Source organism: Scatophagus argus, chromosome 4 (assembly GCF_020382885.2).
Source record: "Scatophagus argus isolate fScaArg1 chromosome 4, fScaArg1.pri, whole genome shotgun sequence".
NCBI lineage: Eukaryota > Metazoa > Chordata > Actinopteri > Scatophagidae > Scatophagus > Scatophagus argus.
Window position 1 is genome coordinate 20237393 of NC_058496.1, and position 19629 is coordinate 20257021.

General features: G+C 40.4%; 2 protein-coding genes, 1 long non-coding RNA gene and 1 other non-coding gene across 5 annotated transcripts in view; 3 read left to right on the top strand and 1 right to left on the bottom strand.

Annotated features, from left to right (window-relative positions):
* LOC124057782 overlaps positions 1–19629 on the top strand; it is a 1110263-nt gene that overhangs the window by 757168 nt on the left and 333466 nt on the right. The window lies entirely within an intron of this gene.
* Positions 13–10542, top strand: lrp13 (low-density lipoprotein receptor related-protein 13). 2 transcript variants are annotated; one of them, XM_046386223.1, is made up of 22 exons: positions 13–171; positions 366–521; positions 1539–1754; positions 1876–2094; positions 2498–2713; positions 2824–3053; positions 3481–3610; positions 4047–4237; positions 4403–4583; positions 5003–5215; positions 5299–5482; positions 5559–5760; positions 6023–6187; positions 6471–6671; positions 7224–7773; positions 7941–8060; positions 8591–8698; positions 8829–9062; positions 9221–9593; positions 9979–10087; positions 10172–10268; positions 10383–10542. In XM_046386223.1, the coding sequence occupies exons 1-21, from the start codon at positions 111–113 to the stop codon at positions 10193–10195; spliced, it is 4083 nt and encodes a 1360-aa protein (XP_046242179.1). In that variant the 5' UTR covers positions 13–110; the 3' UTR covers positions 10196–10268; positions 10383–10542. The 2 variants fall into 2 exon arrangements, with proteins under 2 accessions (XP_046242179.1, XP_046242180.1); XM_046386224.1 differs by having other exon boundaries at positions 1879–2094.
* rchy1 (ring finger and CHY zinc finger domain containing 1) lies at positions 14783–18939 on the bottom strand. The gene is made up of 9 exons (XM_046386311.1): positions 18787–18939; positions 17724–17843; positions 17440–17555; positions 17183–17261; positions 17039–17083; positions 16884–16942; positions 16510–16539; positions 15665–15785; positions 14783–15470 (listed from the first exon to the last, which is right to left on the bottom strand). Exons 1-9 carry the CDS (start codon positions 18835–18837, stop codon positions 15261–15263), a joined length of 831 nt encoding a protein of 276 aa, XP_046242267.1. The 5' UTR covers positions 18838–18939; the 3' UTR covers positions 14783–15260.
* On the top strand, positions 19360–19430 carry trnag-ccc. Its single transcript has one exon. It is a non-coding gene; the product is annotated as a tRNA-Gly (tRNA).

Genomic DNA, 19629 nt, shown 5'->3' on the forward strand with positions numbered 1-19629 from the left:
CCCCTCATTCAGGTCTTTAATCAGGTTGTATTGGCCTCACCTGGAACCTTTATAAAATACTATAGTTTAGCACTTGGCAGCCTTTGGTCCGTTTTATTTTATCTGTGGCGATGGGTGGACGTTTTTTGTTTCTTTGTGCAGTCTTATTGCAGTTGTCAGGGCCCTTACAAGGTGAGCCAAGTGTACCAAAACTGTTTTTTCACCTTAAAAAAAAATGTGACTTCACTCATTCTAATTTACTAAAATATTTTTTTCTCGGTTTGGTCAAAGACTGGGGGATACATTGTCATATATATCTATGTATATCTCTCTAAATATTTTTTACTTTGACAGTGAGTCCTTTTCTGATAACTTTGTCTAAACAGTTGTTTCAGCTGGAAGCAGTCCTGTGAAGTGTGGAGTGGGCTCTAAATTGTGCAAAGACGGCTCAGAGTGTGTCCTCTATAGTCATGTGTGTGATGGAGAGTCTGACTGCAGGGATGGTTCAGATGAAGAAGGCTGTGCTTCTGTATGCAATGAAGGTACTAGATGGTTACGTCAAATCCAAATTGCTATTACTATCAGAGGTTTGTTCAGGCTTGGTCAGATGAATAGCATTTGTCAAATTTGAGTTATGTGAATGACATGAACATTATGGCTGTCACTGAAAAGAAGTATGTAAAAGTAAGTATGTGGCAGTTTGTCTGATTGGACAATTCTTTAGTATTTGAATTTGTATTTGGTGCAATAAGATATGTGTGTGTAATAATATTGATTGAAACAAGCCTTGACAAATTTTCCAAATGACTGTGAGTGAATCAAAATTGGATGTGTATTCTTGTGATCTTTCATGTTTAAGAGCCTAAATGATAATCCTTTATGGGTACAAAACCCCCCCTCTGTAACAGCTAATGAAACTCTTTCAGTGCACAACTGATAAAGTCCAGAAGCACTGTCATCAGAGTGAATGACTTGTGTTCATTCACAATCTGAAATTGTAGAAAGATGCTAAACTTGCACATATATCTGGTTCACACTCCTGCCTATCATGCAACACTGCATTTCTTATCTAAATTTGTTAAAAACTAAAACCAAAAAAAATCTGCTGTTATGATCAAAGAAATACTAAAGCACCCACATTTTCATACAGTTTTCGCAATAAGGGGGCCCTGACACAAAACCTGTCATTTCATTTGTGTCAGTTTAGAGATAATTGATGTGAAAAAGTCTGGGAACTGTAGGACTAAGTAGCAGGAACACTGCTCTTTCAACAAAAATTGAACTTCATAACCTTGATGAAATTTGGATTAATTGCAGGAGGGTTCTATTGGACAGCTTTATTTAAAGCCAAATGTACCTAAAAACATTGGAAACAGAGTGTTTATCATGTTATGTCATTAGCGACTGTCTCATAACTTCAATATTCTATTTCTCATCCAGTCAAACATATCAGTAATTTAAATGTCAGCAAAAACAGGATGTAATAATCAGTATTTCGGCCAAAATGTTTAACTTATAACATGTATCTTTTATAATATCAAATGTCTGTATTGAAACAGATCAGTTCCAGTGTGCCCATGGGAAGAAGTGCATAGACAAGGACCAGATGTGTGACAGTATATTGCACTGTCAGGACCGTTCTGATGAACTGCAGTGTACAAAGCAAAGTGAGGGCTGTGTTCACCACTGTGACAACAAAAGTCGCTGCCTGCCTGCAAAACTCCTCTGCGATGGAGAGTGGGACTGTTTAGATGGCACAGATGAGGCCAGTTGTGGTGAGGTTAAAATGATTGGAGAATATAGATCTCTCACAGGAGATGATCACATCTGTATTTCACACTTTCATAATATGCAATCTTGAATCATTATGTGTATTTTATTTGGCATCTGAATCAGAAGACCAAGAGGAAGATAGACATGAAAAGGATGAAGAAACCAGACCAATCTCTGTGCCCGCCGCCTCTGTAGGCTCATCAGCCCTCATCAAGTGTCCTTTGGGCTCTAAATCGTGCAAGGACAACACAGAGTGTGTCCTCTACAAACATGTCTGTGATGGAGAAGCAGACTGCAGAGATGGCTCAGATGAGGAAGAATGCTCACTGGCATGTGAAACAGGTAATCTGTGATTAAATCTCCCTTATTAATCATTCCTGAATATATGAACATTGAAATATCTTTCACTTCACAAGTTTAACTGCTGGACACCAGATGTCTCTTGCTTCACTGTAAAGTCCATTCTCAGTGTACGTGCATGGCAACTTCCAAATCACACATCTGAAGGTCACATTCAATTGTACTGTCACTGCAAAGAAGTATATAATTGTGTAACAAAGTTATGTGGTATAGAGGAAGAGACCAGATGTTTGGGGTTTATTCACAGGATTATTTATGAACTAAGTCTACTGAAGTTGTAACCCCCCCTCCACACACACACACACACCTAAAAAAAAATCAAAAAGAAAAAACAACACAATCCCAGTCCTGCCAGCATCCTGATTATGTCATGTATCCTCTGCAGACCAGTTCCAGTGTGCCCATGGAAAGAAATGCATAGAGCAGAGCCAGGTGTGTGACGGTGTGTCTCAGTGTCAGGACCGCTCAGATGAACAGGGATGTGCTAAGAAGATTGAGGGCTGCACTCACCAGTGTGATGACAACAGTCGCTGCATTCCTATCAGCTTCCTCTGTGACGGGGAGAGGGACTGCTGGGACGGCAGTGACGAGGCAAACTGCGGTATGCCGTCATTGACAGAGTAATTTAACATCTACTCACTGTATTGATCAGCTTGGCTTGTATAGGACACCTTTATGATCTTTGAACCCCACCCCCTTCCCCTTCTGTAGCGGATGAAGGCTGCAGTGCCACTGAGTTTAAGTGTACCAATGGCCAGTGTGTGTCAGCCACAATGCGTTGCGATGGTCACCCAGACTGCTGGGACCACTCGGATGAGGAGAGCTGCACCACTGCACCGGCCTGCACCACCAAACACCGCTGCCCTCAGAGCAAGGAATGTCTGGTACAGGAGTGGATTTGTGATGGAGATCAGGACTGCAAAGATGGCACAGATGAGAAGGTGGATGAATGTGGAATCGTTGCCATAAGTTTGAAATGCATTAAGATTTCAGGGTCAAGATAAATACAATCCCAAAATGTCTGTTTTTCGAGTTTGACCATATTTATTTGTTTATTTAATGCATGTGGAAAATTAGGGATGAATAAACAAACAAAAAAAACCCTAGATGAAAAGATTCTGAGTTGACCTAATATTACTACAGTATACAATATGTTCATCTTCCTTTTCTCGTACTTGTTTGCCATATAAAGGTCAAACGTTAGTCAGAAGAGTTCTCATTGAGCTGGTAGCATTTGTGCGATGCCTAGTACTAGGTACGTACTTGATGTAGTGGTTTAAAGCCCTGAGGGTCTAAACATTCACTCTGAAGTTCAATTTGAAGTACCTGTTTAGATGAAAGCAAAATAATCCATTGGTTCCTCTGTAGGATTGTCCTGTGGCTCCACTAAACTGTGGTGAGTTCCAGTGGACGTGTAAATCCAAGACAAAGTGTATCCCTACAGCCTGGAGGTGTGATCGCATGAAGGACTGTGACGATGGCAGCGATGAGACTGAATGTGAGTAATTATACATTGTAACGTGAAAAGAGGTGGAGTTAAAGAAATAAAGAAATGCTTGATTTTTAAGTGAAATGAGAGCTCATAAAGTCTCGTAACTGCAGCATCTCCTGTTGGAAGTTGTAGACAGAAGTCTGAAGTAATCATAAGTGGTACTGCTAATGGCAGTGTGTTACAGGTGCTCTATGCTCATACAGATTGAGCTATTTTTGTTTTAGCCCCCCTGCTATGTTAGTGCATACTGTCAAATATATATGTAATAACAATTTAAAAAAACATAAGAACATAAGAAACACACTATTTCAGAGGATTTTAAGACATGACTGACAACAGGTTACATTCTGAATTTTAGCATTGAGTAAGGGATTTTCCTTCACTTCAAGATGTTTCAGAATACCTGGAAAAACTCTATTCATTAAATTTGTGTGTGTCCCAGGCGGGATGGTGACATGCCTCCCTCACCAGTTCCAATGTGGCAGCCAGGAGTGCATAGATCCGGTCCTGGTGTGCAATGCCATTACCAACTGTGCAGATGGCTCAGACGAGGGAGGCAGCTGCCAGATGAAATGCGTAGAAGGAGATAGCAGCCTCTGTTCCCAGAGCTGCTACAGCACACCACAGGGAACGGTGAGGACCCTGTATCTCCAATTTGGTGTGTGCTCGAACTTAACAAATTAAAGTAAAAAGCAAGTGAAAATGTGTATGAGTATTATGACCATGTGAAAGCTTTCCCTCTGGTAAGTATATAATGAAATGTTGTAGTGCCCCTGACTAACACTTCTTGCTGTGTAGCGTTGTCACTGTGCAGCAGGGTTCAGGCTCATGGAGGATGGGCTGACCTGTGCTGATATTGATGAGTGTGAGAGTCCAGGTGTGTGCAGTCAGCTGTGCATCAACACTCCAGGCTCATACCAGTGTGACTGTCATCCAGGCTACATTATGGAGGCAGGTGGACACCACTGCAAGATCACTGGTAAAGTCCTTTTGGTAGACATATTCTTTAGCTGTAGAACAGTGTTACACAAACAAAGCAAGGTACATATATTGCAACTTAGAGTAATAGTTTTTTTTTTTTTAATTTTTGGAAATAAATCATATAGTAAATTATATAATTCACTCACTTGCTGAGAGTTGCATGAGAAGACCAATGCCACACTCACGTCTGTTGAATATGAAGCTACAACCAGGAGACGGCTAGCTTACAATAACAAACAGACAGGAAACGGTGAAACGGATGAGAAGATCCACCTATCATCATCTCTCAAACTCGCATATTAATTTTTTCAGTGACTTGAGCCCTGTGTATCGCATTTTAAGACACATTCAGAAGAGGACACACTGAATGAGCCAAATATAGCTAATCACCAAAATGGCTCTTCTCCCATTTCTCAGGCGAACCCTTCCTGTTGGCCTCAGTCCAAACAGACCTCTACTTACTAGGCCTTCGTAGCGGCAGCTTAGATGTCTTGTCTTCCTCTGCCAAGAAGGCCATCCTCTCCCTGGACTACGATTGGAGAGATCAAAGAGTCTTCTGGGTCAGTCTGGACACGGACAGCATCAGGTGGTCCTTGCTGGACCAGAAGACCACGGGAACTCTGATTAAAGGTTGATGCAACTAAAATGTGGTATGAGTATTGTCTGAAATCTACATTAATTTTTGTCAAGACATGACGTCTTTGCTTCCACAGGTGTCCGAGCTGATTCTGTAGCTGTAGACTGGCTCGGAAGGAATCTGTACTGGATTGATGGAGTGAACAGTCAGATTGTGGCTATCAGGCTGGCAACATCCACTGTGAAGTCCCTGGATCACAGTGTCATCATGGATGAAGACCTGGATCAACCTCGCTGTCTAGCGTTGCTGCCACAAAAAGGGTCAGTATGACTTATTTCGCTCTCCAAAATATACTACTTCAAGATCAGCATTCAGTGCCTTTAATTTTCCGACCAGGCTGATGTTCTGGACAGAAATTGGGAATGTAGTGAAGATCGAGCGTGCTGGAATGGATGGATCAGAAAGGATGGCGGTGGTGAACTCAAGTTTGGGCTGGCCGGGCGGTGTGGCTGTGGATACCATCTCTGAGAGAGTTTACTGGACAGATGAAAGGCTGAGGGCGATTGGATCTGCAACGCTGGATGGAGATGACATTCGGGTAATGAATTTTGAGAAGGGAATGTTATGTAGATTTCTTTTTGTTTTTAAGCTTTGTGTTTCAACTTAAATACAACAACTCAACACTAATTCTACTGGAAAAGGTCGATCCTGAATAATTATCACTATGTATACTTCAAGTGGAGCTTTATGCCCCATAATGGTCTGAGCATACAAAGATGAAATTTCATGTAAAAACGGGAAGATGCTCAAACGAAACAAATGCAAAATACACACGCTATGTCTAACTGTTGTTTGTTCAGATTCTACAGATGAAAGAGACCACAAACCCATTCTCCCTAGCAGTGTTCAATGACATGCTCTACTGGTCTGATGCCAAGAAGCGAGTGGTGCTGGTGGCTCATAAAGTCTCTGGCAAAAACTGTCGTGTTCTCCTGAAAAGACCCAGACAACCTTTTGGCGTGAAGGTGAGTAAAATGTTCAGAATTTAAGGATGTTGAGGCCAAGAGTAAATGGCAGTTATTGTATAACAGGCAGTAACTGGATCACTTCACCAGTTAGCTAAACTGCCCATGCACAGCTGTGACGTATCGTTGAAGCTTTCCTGAAAATCCTCAGGTTGCTGCTGGAAAATCTGACGAACTGGTGTTGAAATGTTACATCTACAACTTTTATAATTTCAGCTGTTTTTTTTAAAAGGTGAAATAAATCATTATTAAAACTCTTTCCTGTTCTATGCTTGCTTTGCAGATCATCCACCCATTGCTCCAGATGGAAATTGAGAGTCCCTGTGAGAAGATGGACTGCTCCCACATGTGTGTGTTGGCCCCAGGACCTGTGGCTGTGTGCAAGTGTCCTTTTGGTCTTTTATTGGCTGAGGATGGCCTGACCTGCTCCAGCCTGGTTGATTCAGCTTTCCTGCTTATGCTGTCTCCCTCCACAGTTACCCAGGTTTTACTATAATAGATAGTTTAACTCTTTTCTAACTTTAACAGAATGTACTTTAAAGGAATGAATTAGATTAACACCACTCTCTGAACGGTAGATATGAAGTTACAGCCAGCAGCTGGTTAGCTTAGCACAAAGATTTGAAATGGCTAGCTTGCTGTATTCAAAGGAAACCAAATCACAAAAACAATACTGCAAACATTTAAAATCCCTAAATAATGTTGGATTAAATATATTTTTTTAATATGTTAATATGTTTTTCAAAGTATTAAAAATGCAGACTATTTCCTGGTCAGGACCTCTTTTACTTTGGACTGTATCAGGCTAGCTGTCTGTCTGTAGTTCCAGTCATTATGCTAAGTTGCTTCACAATGTAATCTGTTACTCTAAATCTCTTCCCATCTGTTGGATAATATCATAACATGTGACATCAACTGTACTCCCAATGGCAATAACTTGCAATTCTAACATGCTTTGGTATATGAAAATGTAAACTTTTTGTAACCATTTTAAATTTTAAGATAAAGGTATATTTAATACCAGTGATCTCTGTAGATCTACTTGCAGTCCCGACACACAGCAGTAGAGCTGAAGGGCTGGCCTGAACACTTGGCCTTGCAGGTGCCCAGCATCAATGAGGCAGCCATCATGGACTACAGCCTACGCGACCACACTCTGTTCTTGACAGATGATGGCACGACTTCACTTAGCTCCTTCAAGTTGAAGGACTCGGACTTGTCCCCTCAGGGCCAGCTTCTAAAACTCTTGGGCGACACCATCACTGCTATGGCCCTGGACTGGATAACGCTTAATATCTACTGGAGTAGCAACAAACAGCCCCGCCTGCAGGTCACCTCCATCACGGCTGCACACACTGCTGTTCTCATAAAAGAAGGCATTGGCAAAGTGGAGTCCATCGCCCTTCACCCTCCCAGTGGAAGAGTGTGTTTCACCAACCTAGGCTTGCAGAGCAAAGGCACTGTGGCTACTATAGAGTGTGCTAACATGGACAGTGCTGGGCGTAGTGTGGTGTGGAAGGATGCTGTCCAGCCCACATCTCTGGCCTTCTCTGCTAAGGGGGATACAGTTTACTGGGCTGAAACTGGTAAGAACATTTTTTTTCTTGCAAATGTTGTTTTTTTTTTTCTTTTCTTTTCCCAAAAGATGTGTTTTTCACACATTCCAAGTCAAACATGCTGTGGCATAAAGCAGCATTTTCTATTTAGAAAAGCAGTAACTTAAGTATTAACTTAAGTAAGAATTTGTTCCCAGGTTTGGGGACCATTGGCTTTGTCCAGCTTGATGGATCTGGATATTCAGAACTGAAGGTTGGTCATGGCCTGGCTGCTGTGACTCTGAGTGATGACACACTGCTCTGGATGACTGTCAGTGGTAATACACCCAATGCCATATTCTGTGTACTGTTTATCATTAACATAACTTAATCTTTGCATTTTTTCTGAAAATTAGTTGCTCAATACAGACAAGAGAATGGTTGCATGACAAATGGTTTCAAGTCTGAGGCTGGAGTACAACCATCCAGTGAGCTGTATGATTATAAAGTGACATATTTTGTCATTGGAGGGAACTCACTCCAATGAAATTCATGCTCTGCATTTAACCCACCCAAGTGACGTGCACACACAGAACAAACCCGGGGCAGTGGGCGACCCCATGCAGCGCCCGGGGAGCGGTGGGGGTTAGGTACCTTGCTCAAGCGTACCTCAGGCATGGACGCCGGTACGGGGAATCGAACCAGCGGTTACGGGTCCGACACCCTAACCGCTGATCCACGAATCCACGACTGCCCTTTTTTTTTTTTTTTTTTTTTTTTTAAAGTGACATATTTACAATGATGTATGATGTTTGCAACCTCCAACTCACTGCTTGATCTTTTAATTTGTGTTGGCCTTTTCCTTCAGATAAGACCAGGCTCTGGTACAGGGATGAGCAGCAACAGAGCAAGTTGTGGTTTGAAGTTGGCACAGAGGTGGTCAGCATAAAGGCATTCAGCAAGTCCAGTCAGACTGGTATGCAAGAAAAGCACACACTGCACACAACTTTTGGAGCGATTTCGAGGGCCTTCCAAATGTGAGGGTACTGAGGTGACAAGTGTCTTGCATCTAGTGCTGAACAACAACATCAATCCATTTTTCTCAGGTTCAAACCAGTGCACAGAAAACAATGGCAACTGCCAGCACTTATGCCTTGCTACCCTAGAAGGTCGGACATGCAAGTGCGATCACGATCACCTCCTTGTGAATGCCACCCACTGCAGGCTAGAGCAGCGCTGCCCGGGTGGCACCAGGCCGTGTTTGGATCAACTCTCATGCCAACCATTGGAGAAATTCTGTAACGGGCATGTTGACTGCTATGACCACTCAGATGAAAACTGTGAGTCTGTATACGTCCTTTTTTAAAAAGAACTGGAAAACAATATGAAGAACACGAAGATGATGATGATATTATACGCTCGGCAGATGTGACGACGTCTCATCTGAAACAACCTCAACAAAACTGGGTTTTTGGTTGAAAATATCATTTTTCCTTAGGTGTCACTCTGAAGCAGTGGTCAGGAGCCAAGGTCCTTGCTTCTACTCCATCTCGCAGCTCTTCTCCTCAACCCACCCCTCTCTCTGAAGTCACTGGCTTGAACACCACCCTGAATGCGAGCGACCAGCTTAGGAACCTGGACGCCCAGGAGTGCAGCCAGAGACGCTGCAATGGCAATGGACATTGTGTGGAGACCAATGGAGACACTACATGTGTATGTTCACTGGGCTACAGTGGTTATTCATGTGAAGACCATCTCCTAAAGAGCATGCAGGGTCCCATTGTGTATGCCGCAGCAGGGCTCTGTGCAGGAGTGGTGGTCATTGCTGTGATGGCAGTGGTAATTAAGAGGAGGAAGAGTGCCAATACAAGGTTTGTCTGATTTACTAATTGAGAATGACTTTCTATGACATTAAACCTATAGATTTGGCTCTTGTCCACACATACAAATATTTTTAAAGTGATTATTTTTCCCCCCATTTGAAATGGGAAAAATGTCCACACAATCTTTTGTTTGACAAAATATCTGAATGATTCCAAACACTCAAAAAACAAAAAAAAACAAAAAAAAAAACAAAGCATGCTAGGCCAGTAGATGGCGATAAAGTCCAGCTTGAGTGCAACATGGTAGATGGTAGATGTCCCTTTTCGTTAGCTGATGGTGCCAACAACCAATTTTAGCAAGACTGGTGTTAACAGTACAGTGAACAATCATTTTATCTCTTTAGACATGGTTATGTTTATTAACTTCCTGTAGGAGAGCTAACTTGGCAGCAGTGAAGGAAACTAGTATGACTGACCTGGAGAACAAAGCTGAGACCACCCCAAGTACACAAATTTCTCCAGAAGACACGGACAAACCAGAGGTGCGCCTCCTACAAACTACATTAACAAGCAGGTTCCCAAATTATCTTACCATGCCTGTGGGATAACTGTTTCTTTCTTTGCAGGAAGTGGTATCTTCTGTGGACTAAGGCTGATTCATGGGCAAGCAATGTTTTAAATAAACAATTTTCCATTGTTTCCTATGAAGTTATTTAAGCATTGTTTACTATTGGTTAGACCACCAATGTTGAATTTTTGACAATGACTGGAACATTACAAAGACCTGACACTGAAAGGAACAAAAAAGGGAAACCTTTACTTTTCTAATGGGAGAAGCGACCTCAAGTGCAGAAAATGCTGTTTGGTGTATTCTGTGAAGGATAGAACAGACTGCTGCAGCTACTCAGAGGTTCTTGATCCAAAACAACCCTGTAATCTTTTTCCTTCTGTGTCTAAATATATATTTGTCATAAAACACTGAACGAACAATTTTCATTATGCTGATTGTTTTCTCAATCTTTTTTCTTTCTATGAAGTTTCCCTGAGCCTAACAAACTTCAGAAATCTTCTAGTGTCTGACCAACAGTTATAAACAGCCCAGAAAAGCTGCTAATCTAGAACTATAAAAGAGTAACATGTTTAGTTAAAAAGACTAAAATGGTAAGTAACTGTTTTTCATGATCACACAGCCAACCCTTGGCACTCAAACTTTTATCGACACATATAAAATGCATTGTTATAGACAAAACAATCCAGTTGTAAAAAGCTCCATCTCAACCCAACTGCTAACATTAAAATGCTCTGATGATAAAGTCAGTGGGAGTACTTGCACTTTGGTTACTGCTGGTACTGATACACACAAAGCAGCACTTTGAGACCTGCTAAAGTAAACTTAAAGGAAAGCAAAGTAAGCCAACACAGGTGGCATTAATTATTTGGGTTGATTACAGCACTGCAGGCGTGTGTAGACTGCTTGATTGACATTTCCCTTGCTGGGCCTGCAATTTTTGTGGAAGGACAAAATACATGTTTATCATAGTTAATAGTACATGGAGCCAGGTAGAGGCCTAATCAGCCAGTGTAATTAAAACCACTTGTGTTGTAAAAATTAATGAAACTTCCTCTTAACTGACTGTTGCTCTCATTGTAAATTATGACAATAAATATTTAGATATGGGAATGTGTAAAGTTTACATTGTTTAAGTGGAAGTCTACATGGCATGTTCTGCTGTTTTATGGAAGAAAACATGGAGTTAGTGGATACTGCAGACTGAGCACATTAATGAAAAATAAAGTCCCTTTTTCCCCAAATAATATAGCTTTTATTGCAGTCGGTAGACAAATGCATGCTGAGACATTGCCAAAAACTTCTGATGATTGTTATTGATGACAATGTTATATGTTAAAGTGTTATTTAAAAGTCTAAACCAGATTCTTCCCATTGTTTACAACCAAACCACAAAACACATGTTTACTTTGCTCATGAATAGGCGCTTCTGGTGTACTTATACTTTTATTGTTCTCCAAGAATTTTTAGCACTCTCTAATTTCACTGTGTCTGGGATTTTTAATGAGTTACTCTGACTTGGTCATGAGTCAGGGCTGAAGTGAATCATGCTAAGGACATGAACTGGTTGATGAATTACTGGCTTATTGTACCCACACATATCAGCAATCATATAAAAGGTGCAATGCAAGACTAAGAAGCTGAATTGGCATTTACTCTATTGCTTTTGTCAGTGTTGCAACATTTTAGAATTAGTCTGCTGTATCCCCATGGTGTACAGACACAAGAGGACACTCAACACATCAAGGTAGGTCTCAAAGCAGAAATTCTGTCCAGAATAATACAGCTTAAACAATCATCAAATATTTTACTTTTTGGTGCTCTTTTTCATGCCAAACTTACAATATATTTTATAATATCTTCATTTCTATAACAGATGCTTACATTTACATTTCAACTGAATTAAGTCAGATCTCTATTTAAAAGCAGTATTAGAACTAAGTCAAATTTCGCCGGTAAAAATAAAAAGATATTGTACTTAAAGTATTTACTATGCAGTACATTGTTACATACATTATAGGATCTTTAAAACAGATGCGTCAGATTGTGACCACAATCTCTGTTGTAGCTGCTTGAGGTGGAGCTGATTTGAATTATCAAGTACCAAACAGTCTAGTATGGAAAACTTTAAGTCTTATATCAGTCTTTGAAAGTCATTTCTATCTATAACTGAGTAATAATAATTTTGTTTTGCCCTGTTTAGCTCACTTTAACCCATCTTTATGTAAATCAAATGATTAAAAAAAAATAGAATAGAATAGATGAAACAAAAGAAAACAGATTAGAGCAATACAAATATGAATGAGTTTTAGAAAATTCAAGTTGATTCATATTCGGTATGTGTGGAATTATTGTTATTACACTGGCAGATTTTACTTAAGATTTTACTTGGAATTTCAACGATTCAGTTTCAGACTAAAATGTCTCCATTTGTCATTGCTTCACGGTTTGGAAGCTGGTCGTATTCATTGCATGATAAATTAAATGCAAAATTACCAGCAACTGTAGCTTAAAGAGTAAATATTGTAGAAATAAATCCATACTATTGCCATCTGAAATGTGTAGAAATTAAATGTGGAGTCGAGACCCAAAGTTCATTCCACTAATACAGTACTTGTGGTTTATTTGTTTCAGCAAATCCAGGTAAGACAGAAATGGCATTTCTGTGGACTACACTTTGCTTTGTCTTCATGGTGACAGTAGTGATGTCTAAACCAGTGAGTAGCCCTTCTATCCTTCTATTGCCACTATAAAACAATCCAAGGGAACTTGTGACGAATATTAAGAACATTCCTTAATATTCCAGATCCACCTAAGTGAAGGTGAGGATTCATCTAAGTCATCAGAGTCCAGTGAGTCAGACTCATCAGAGGAGAACATCACTGATGCTGAGGCTCCACAGGAACCCCTGCAGGAGCCAGCATATACAGAGACAGACATGCCTGACACTGTAGACGAGATCGAAAGCCCGAGCACAGCAGCTCCACTTCCCTCTGCATATACAGGACCTTCTCTGGTCACACTTGACACTTCAGCCCAGCCAGACCCTGAGGATCCACAAACCTCTACTGACACTTTACACCTCATACCAGATGATCCTTCACAAACTGCTCTGGGCTTTGACATTTCTCAGGATATGCCTGACTCTGATCCAGCACAGGACTCAATCCACACTGACACTGAACACATTCTAACAGATACAGAGGTCTCAATACCCAACGGACAAACAGGAAGTGATGTGATCACAGGTACTAATGGCACAAATCAACTCCAAGTCACCACCACTGCCACCACCACCACCACTTACAAAGGATTCCACCAGATTGCCACTCCACCCTTTGCTCCACACATCATCAAAACATCTCCACCATCCTCGACAGCCTCACCCCTGCCAATCTGCATCGGTACCACCCTGACTGGTGCTCCTGTTTCTGTCACGTTCCAGTTCACAACCCCTGAGCCTGATCCACCAAGAGGGGATAGCATTTGAGCCAGAACAAAACTTAGCCTCCGATTCGGTTCAGGTTAAGGGTTTGATCCATGTTCCTGCACATTAAGCTACTGTTCTCTTGATACTTAATCATTGTAAGATCAAGCAGAAATATACAGACCACATATTTACCTTGATTTTACATTTCCTTCATCTGTAGTTATTGTATTATAATGGTGCTAGTGTACCTGACTGATGTATACAGTAATTACAATGAAAATATTCAAACTCGTAAAGCAGTAAAAGATGCTCCGTGAATCTTTCTACATGAATGCATGCAGTTTTTAATTCTGTGTGGGCTCCTCTTCTATGCACCTGGTTTCACATTCCCTTGGTCCATGCCAGTCATTTACTGCTTTTGTACTTCTGCCTGAGGCTAGTTTTAACTTTGCTTTGTGTCTCACATATTTTCAAAACTGGTGGAGTGTGAAGTATAGCCACACCCGCAGATACTGTACTGCATAAATGACGCTGAATGCCTAATCCTAAACACAAAATCACCAAAGTTGGTTCACTTACTGTAGAGCCTCCAATACTTCCTCACTTGAAGTAGTGAACCTTTTAACTTTTTGCCATGGAACTACACAACGGCTCAGTGGTTAGACTGTAATATGTACAAGCTAAGAACATTAGCTCAGTCTACTCTTACACTCAGTTTAAGTTACAACAACTAAGTGCACCAGCCAAATGTTTAAGCAGGGGTGATCAAAGACATGAAAAATATGAAGATCACAAAATGTTCCTGCAGTACCGGTTTACCTATCCCTTGTAAAAATATGCTGCGCTGGTTAAACCAGAAAGGCACAACAAATCTGTATAAAAACAGCACAAGGAGACAGATGTTAGCTGTTAGCAGCCAGTGAGTTCAGCAGTGTGTCTGGCTAAGGGGGATAACAGCTAACAGTACCAATAGCTTACAGAGGAGCTAAACTTAAAGCACAAGCATGTCTGATCAGAGAAACAAGAAGCGTTAGGCAGTGAGCTGCAGTTTAACATAACAAAGAAAGTCTACAGCAAATAAATGTACTGAAGTACTTCAGCTGAGTACAGTTTGGAAGTGAAACTACTTTGAATTTGGAGTTACAGACTCTTTACATCACAAGCGACCAGGTGGTGCCATCAGCACACAAACACCTGAGCACAAAGACTAAGACAACTGACACTGAATCTTTTGACAAATTCTCTTTTGAAATTTTTTAATTGTTTTACACACTGTTTTAAACTTTTTTCACTGAGTCAAGCAAAGATAAATACAACTATTTATTTCCTCAACATTTTAATAGTGTTTTTATCTTGCCACTAATAACTATAGATCATAATACAGTTTACTTTTGACTGGTGATCAGCACTGGTTGATACTGCATCCAGCAATCAGTGATCACCCCTAAAATCCTGATTGGAGCACCATTAATGAGAACCCCAAGTTCCCTGCATTGACTGACTTCCTGTGCAGTGTAACTCTGCCTGCCTGCTCATCTTATGTAAATATTGAATTACTATGAATGCTACATGTATAAATAACATTTTTCCTCATAAAAATATAAAACACCATAACCACCAATTAATATTTTTTTGTTCCACAACAAACATCTTTAAAAGGCCAAATCAGACTTTATCAGACCCACTTTGGGCACCCCTGGACTAAGGTATAAATGTTTTAAAGTGGTGTGGGTGACTGAGGTTGATCTTGCTGCTCTGGCTCTGTGTCTGTTTCGGTCTCATTCTCAATGTCCTGCTCTGGCTGCTGCAGAGGCTGCTGGATGAGTCCTCCATCCTGTGCAGTGTTGTAGGAGCCACAGCTGCTGCACTTCATGCCCAACACGTGAAAAGGCACCGTGCAGTGGGCTTGGCAGTCGTTACATATAATCTATAGTGAGGAAAAAGTACACATTTAAATAGTGGGTGATTACAGTCACCAAGGTCCATTTGAATAGTAGAAATTGGACTGAATGAAATGCAAGAAGTCGACGCCATGTATAAAACAAAATAAGATTCTGATCAATCAGTAAATTGAATCTACTCTGAACTGAACTGCATTTTATTGTATTATCAAGGTCTTACTTTGACGGTAGCTCCCTGGTATTCTGTAGGCATTGGTGACAGGGCAATCTCCTTGTCTATTTGATCCCAGTGGTCCTCCATGTTCCAGACAGAGTGCATACACAGAGGACAGCGATACGCTCTAAAACAAGTAAGGAAACTTAGATGTCAGTGTTTTGCCAATGCTGAATGCTTTGGCCTGCCAGAAGAGGTGCCTGGGGCAGTCAGGATCAACAACTGTAGATCTGTAGGTTTAGACAGATTACACTAAATATTACATTCATTATTTACCCATTACTTACAGTAATGTAAGTGCAATAAGACTTAATCCAACATTATTACAGTGCAAAAAGTACACTTTGCACTAGACAGTGCAACCTCATGAAATACAGAGAGAGAATTAAGTTACTGTGCCACATGAACCTTATAGCAGTCACACTGGAATTTACTATCGATGACTCTTGTACCGCTAATGACAACAGATATACATAGCAAAGAGGATGAGTGAAAAGACAAGGGAGCAGCAACAAACCTGCAATGTCAAAATAATATTTCAAAAGAGATGCATAAAGGGGTATTTGCAATGCAATTACAGAGAATGCTATGGTGCATTTACAACCAATGCATTTACAGGAGGAATAGACTACCAGAGGACATCCCTCTCTGTGCTACCCCTGCTGAGTGGGGGACACTGTCCATTAGTTAACTGTTCACGGGTGGCGTTGCTGATATTGTACTGCCACAAATAACTGAATGCATGGGGAATGCGGTTACGTCAAACAAACAAAAATATAACATATTAACCTGGAACAAGAACATTTTAATCAACCAACAAATTCCAAGAAGAAAGGACTTATTAGACATACCCAGTTCTGACCATGTCATCAAAGCAGGTCCTGCAGAGAGCATGAAGAACTGTTACCTTAGTGTCATAATAGATTTTGAAATCTGAAAGCATGACATTTTGATTTATTAGTCCACATCATTAACAATGTTATAATATCTTTTCTATTTTCTTCTCTTCCTCTTAATTATTATTATTATTATTATTATTGCTATTATTATTATTATCATGGTCTGATTTTACAGTTAACATGGATATATAGTAATCAATTTGTATAGATATCTGTCACTCCACAGTCTTGGATTCATGTATTTTTCCTGCTATGTAATTCAAGTTGGGATACAATTCAATCACACAGCCCTGAGCCACTGGTGCTCAGAGAATAATGAGTCATACCTGTGTAAAAGATGGCCACACGGAAGAACGTGAGCTCCAATTCTGGATGTGTGAATATCCTGTGCATACAAAAGAAAATCATATCACCATTCAAATCTAAATATAATACAGGGCCATACTGGGCCCTGTATTATATATCTTAAATGTTTTATTACCTCCATACACACTGGGCAGTTCTGCCTCGAAACATTTTCAACGCACTGAAACATAAAAAAAAAACTGTAAATGACAGCAGTGAGGACACTCGTTTGCACATAATACTGTGTGTGGGTCAAAAGCAGCCACGGGGTAATGATCACCTTGTGGTTTCCTCGCAGATCCTGGCCTAAACACAGATTGCACTTCTCACAGTGGAAATACTTCTCCCTGGGCCCAATCCTGCAGGAGTCATAACAAAGTGTCGCAGACACAATCACCTCATTCATACATAGCAAAAGAATAAATGTAAGACGATGTCACACTGACGCCCAGTTCCAAGTTCCTTCAATGCACCAAAGGAAAACCAAAACAATCCATGCCAACAAGTTTTAATATGTCTAACTCTAATATTGCTCACCTGCAGATTCCACACGGCTGACAGTGGTACTGCTTCTTATCTTTGTCAAACAAGTGGCAGATGTCACAGTAATACTCCCCAAACTGAACATGACACTGCTGGCAAGTCTGTTGTGCCTAAAAGGTGATATTTTACATTTATACTGTTGTTTTTTTCTTGATATGAGTTAACATTACATACACATATATAACATAAAGAGCAAAGAGAAACCAGTGAGATTTAAGATGACTGAGTGGTGCTGCTACAGCTGACATACATCAGCTACAGTTGCTTTCCTCAATTACCTGCTGCACTGTCTGACACTCAGAGCACTGCACCTCTCTGACTTTGAATCGGTCCATCTGGTGGCCCTCCTCTGCATCATGGCACAGTCGACACACATACAGTTTACCACAGCAAGGTGCCTGCAGTACAGAGAAACATGAGGTGACATGGAAGTGCATCATGGGTGTGTCAATCATACTTTTATCACATGTTATACTTATACCTGAATAATAGCAGTAGCCTCAACAATAAATTATTTCCGTCTGCTACAAAACAGGAAGCTTAATTTTACTTAATTCTTGTATAACCTTTTCTTTGCATAAATGTAATACCAAACATGTATGACTGAAATGATGACTGAGGGAACTAACTAAAAGAAAGCTAAAATAATCCAGCGCTCACTTAACTCTAATCCAGGCCATTTCCCTGATCTTAACAATAATAGCAACTAGAATAATAATAATCTCTGTTTTATACACACACACAACTGATGAGCGACATATATCAAATATTTTATTGTTCCAAATTAAACAGTTATGTGGAGAAGATTGTGTTTATAGATGGGCATTATTGCTTGTAGAAGTGTGTGCACCAGTGTATACCATCCTTGACTTTTTGATAACACACGACCCTTAAGCGATAAATCTCCCCAAATATCGAATTTCTCGTATACTGAATTGTACTTCAAATGACCTTGTCGTGTTATTATTCTTTTAACCTCTTTTAATGCCTCTTGGTGTTGTATATATATTGTAACGTGCGTTGTGAGAGGCGAGAGATGAGGATCACCGATTGGTTTCACAGAAATGATGCCTGAAAATGCGACTTCCTTGACTCAAATTTGTCTTTTTAAATTAACAGAAATCATGCACTCTGAATCTGTGACCATGTTGCTATCGAGACGATGGTCACCTTCGTGCTACCGCTTAGAGAGATAGCGATTGTAGGCTTACCAACGCCGGAAAACGCAACAATAGCCTGTGTATGTTGAACTTGTACAGGCCTCAGAGCTATGCCGTAGAGGGCCTCAACATACATGTAATACACAATACATACACAATACATTTCGAAGAGTTAACTCACTTTCAACAAGCAACTGCGCACATAGTGCTTACAGCCAGCAGGGGAAGCCATGTTACCTCCAAAATATAACTCTTCTTCGAGCGCTATTATGATACCGCCCTCTTTTCTTCTTCTTTTATGAGAGTGCAGACGCAGCAATACTGCCCTCTTCCGTTTGAAAATCCAGTATGGCAGCAAGCACACACATTCGGTCCAAAGATCTAATACAGTCATGATTCTGTCATATACGCGAAATTTCTCTGTCAGCAAAGTATATTACTTCTTGTTGTTCATGTGGAAAAGATTACCATGACCTCGCTCTCTTTATGTGTATATATGATTCTGAATTTATTTTCACATTTAGGTGACCCTTTGTATTATGGGTTGAACTCGAATCGTCAACATTTTAGGAGTAATGATCTTTAATTTCAATTCTTAACGTCACCTAACTATTGTGTGAGCTTAGCTATAGTTGATACACTGCAGCATTAGATTATTTTCACTTTTTTGTACATTCTTTTCCTTAAAAACTTCTACTGACCTACCTGCCTAGACTACCTCTTTTATATGAAGTTCCACCCACTCTTTTCACCGGCGCCGCTGGTGTAGTGGTATCATGCAAGATTCCCATTCTTGCGACCCGGGTTCGATTCCCGGGCGGCGCACGCGTTTTGCTGGGGTAATTATTTATTATTATTACTAAACTATTTCAATGTCAAACCAATAGTTTACTAATTGTAATAAAGATTCCCTAACTATGAATCAACTCACATGCAGATTCTCCTCTGTGTAGCGGGTGGTACAATCTTACATAAAATACCCAGATGTATCCAGCTGTAGTTTCCTCTAGCTTTTTTGCACTTT

Excerpts from the sequence above, each read along its gene's own strand:
- lrp13 (XM_046386223.1), top strand. The coding sequence starts at position 111 with ATGGGTGGACGTTTTTTGTTTCTTTGTGCAGTCTTATTGCAGTTGTCA. Across the intron at positions 522-1,538 it reads TGCTTCTGTATGCAATGAAG|ATCAGTTCCAGTGTGCCCAT; the intron begins GTACTAGATGGT and ends GTATTGAAACAG. Across the intron at positions 5,761-6,022 it reads TGGATGGAGATGACATTCGG|ATTCTACAGATGAAAGAGAC; the intron begins GTAATGAATTTT and ends TTGTTTGTTCAG.
- rchy1 (XM_046386311.1), bottom strand. The coding sequence starts at position 18,837 with ATGGCTTCCCCTGCTGGCTGTAAGCACTATGTGCGCAGTTGCTTGTTG. Across the intron at positions 17,556-17,723 it reads AGTGTCAGACAGTGCAGCAG|GCACAACAGACTTGCCAGCA; the intron begins GTAATTGAGGAA and ends ATCACCTTTTAG. Across the intron at positions 17,084-17,182 it reads ATCTGCGAGGAAACCACAAG|TGCGTTGAAAATGTTTCGAG; the intron begins GTGATCATTACC and ends TTTATGTTTCAG.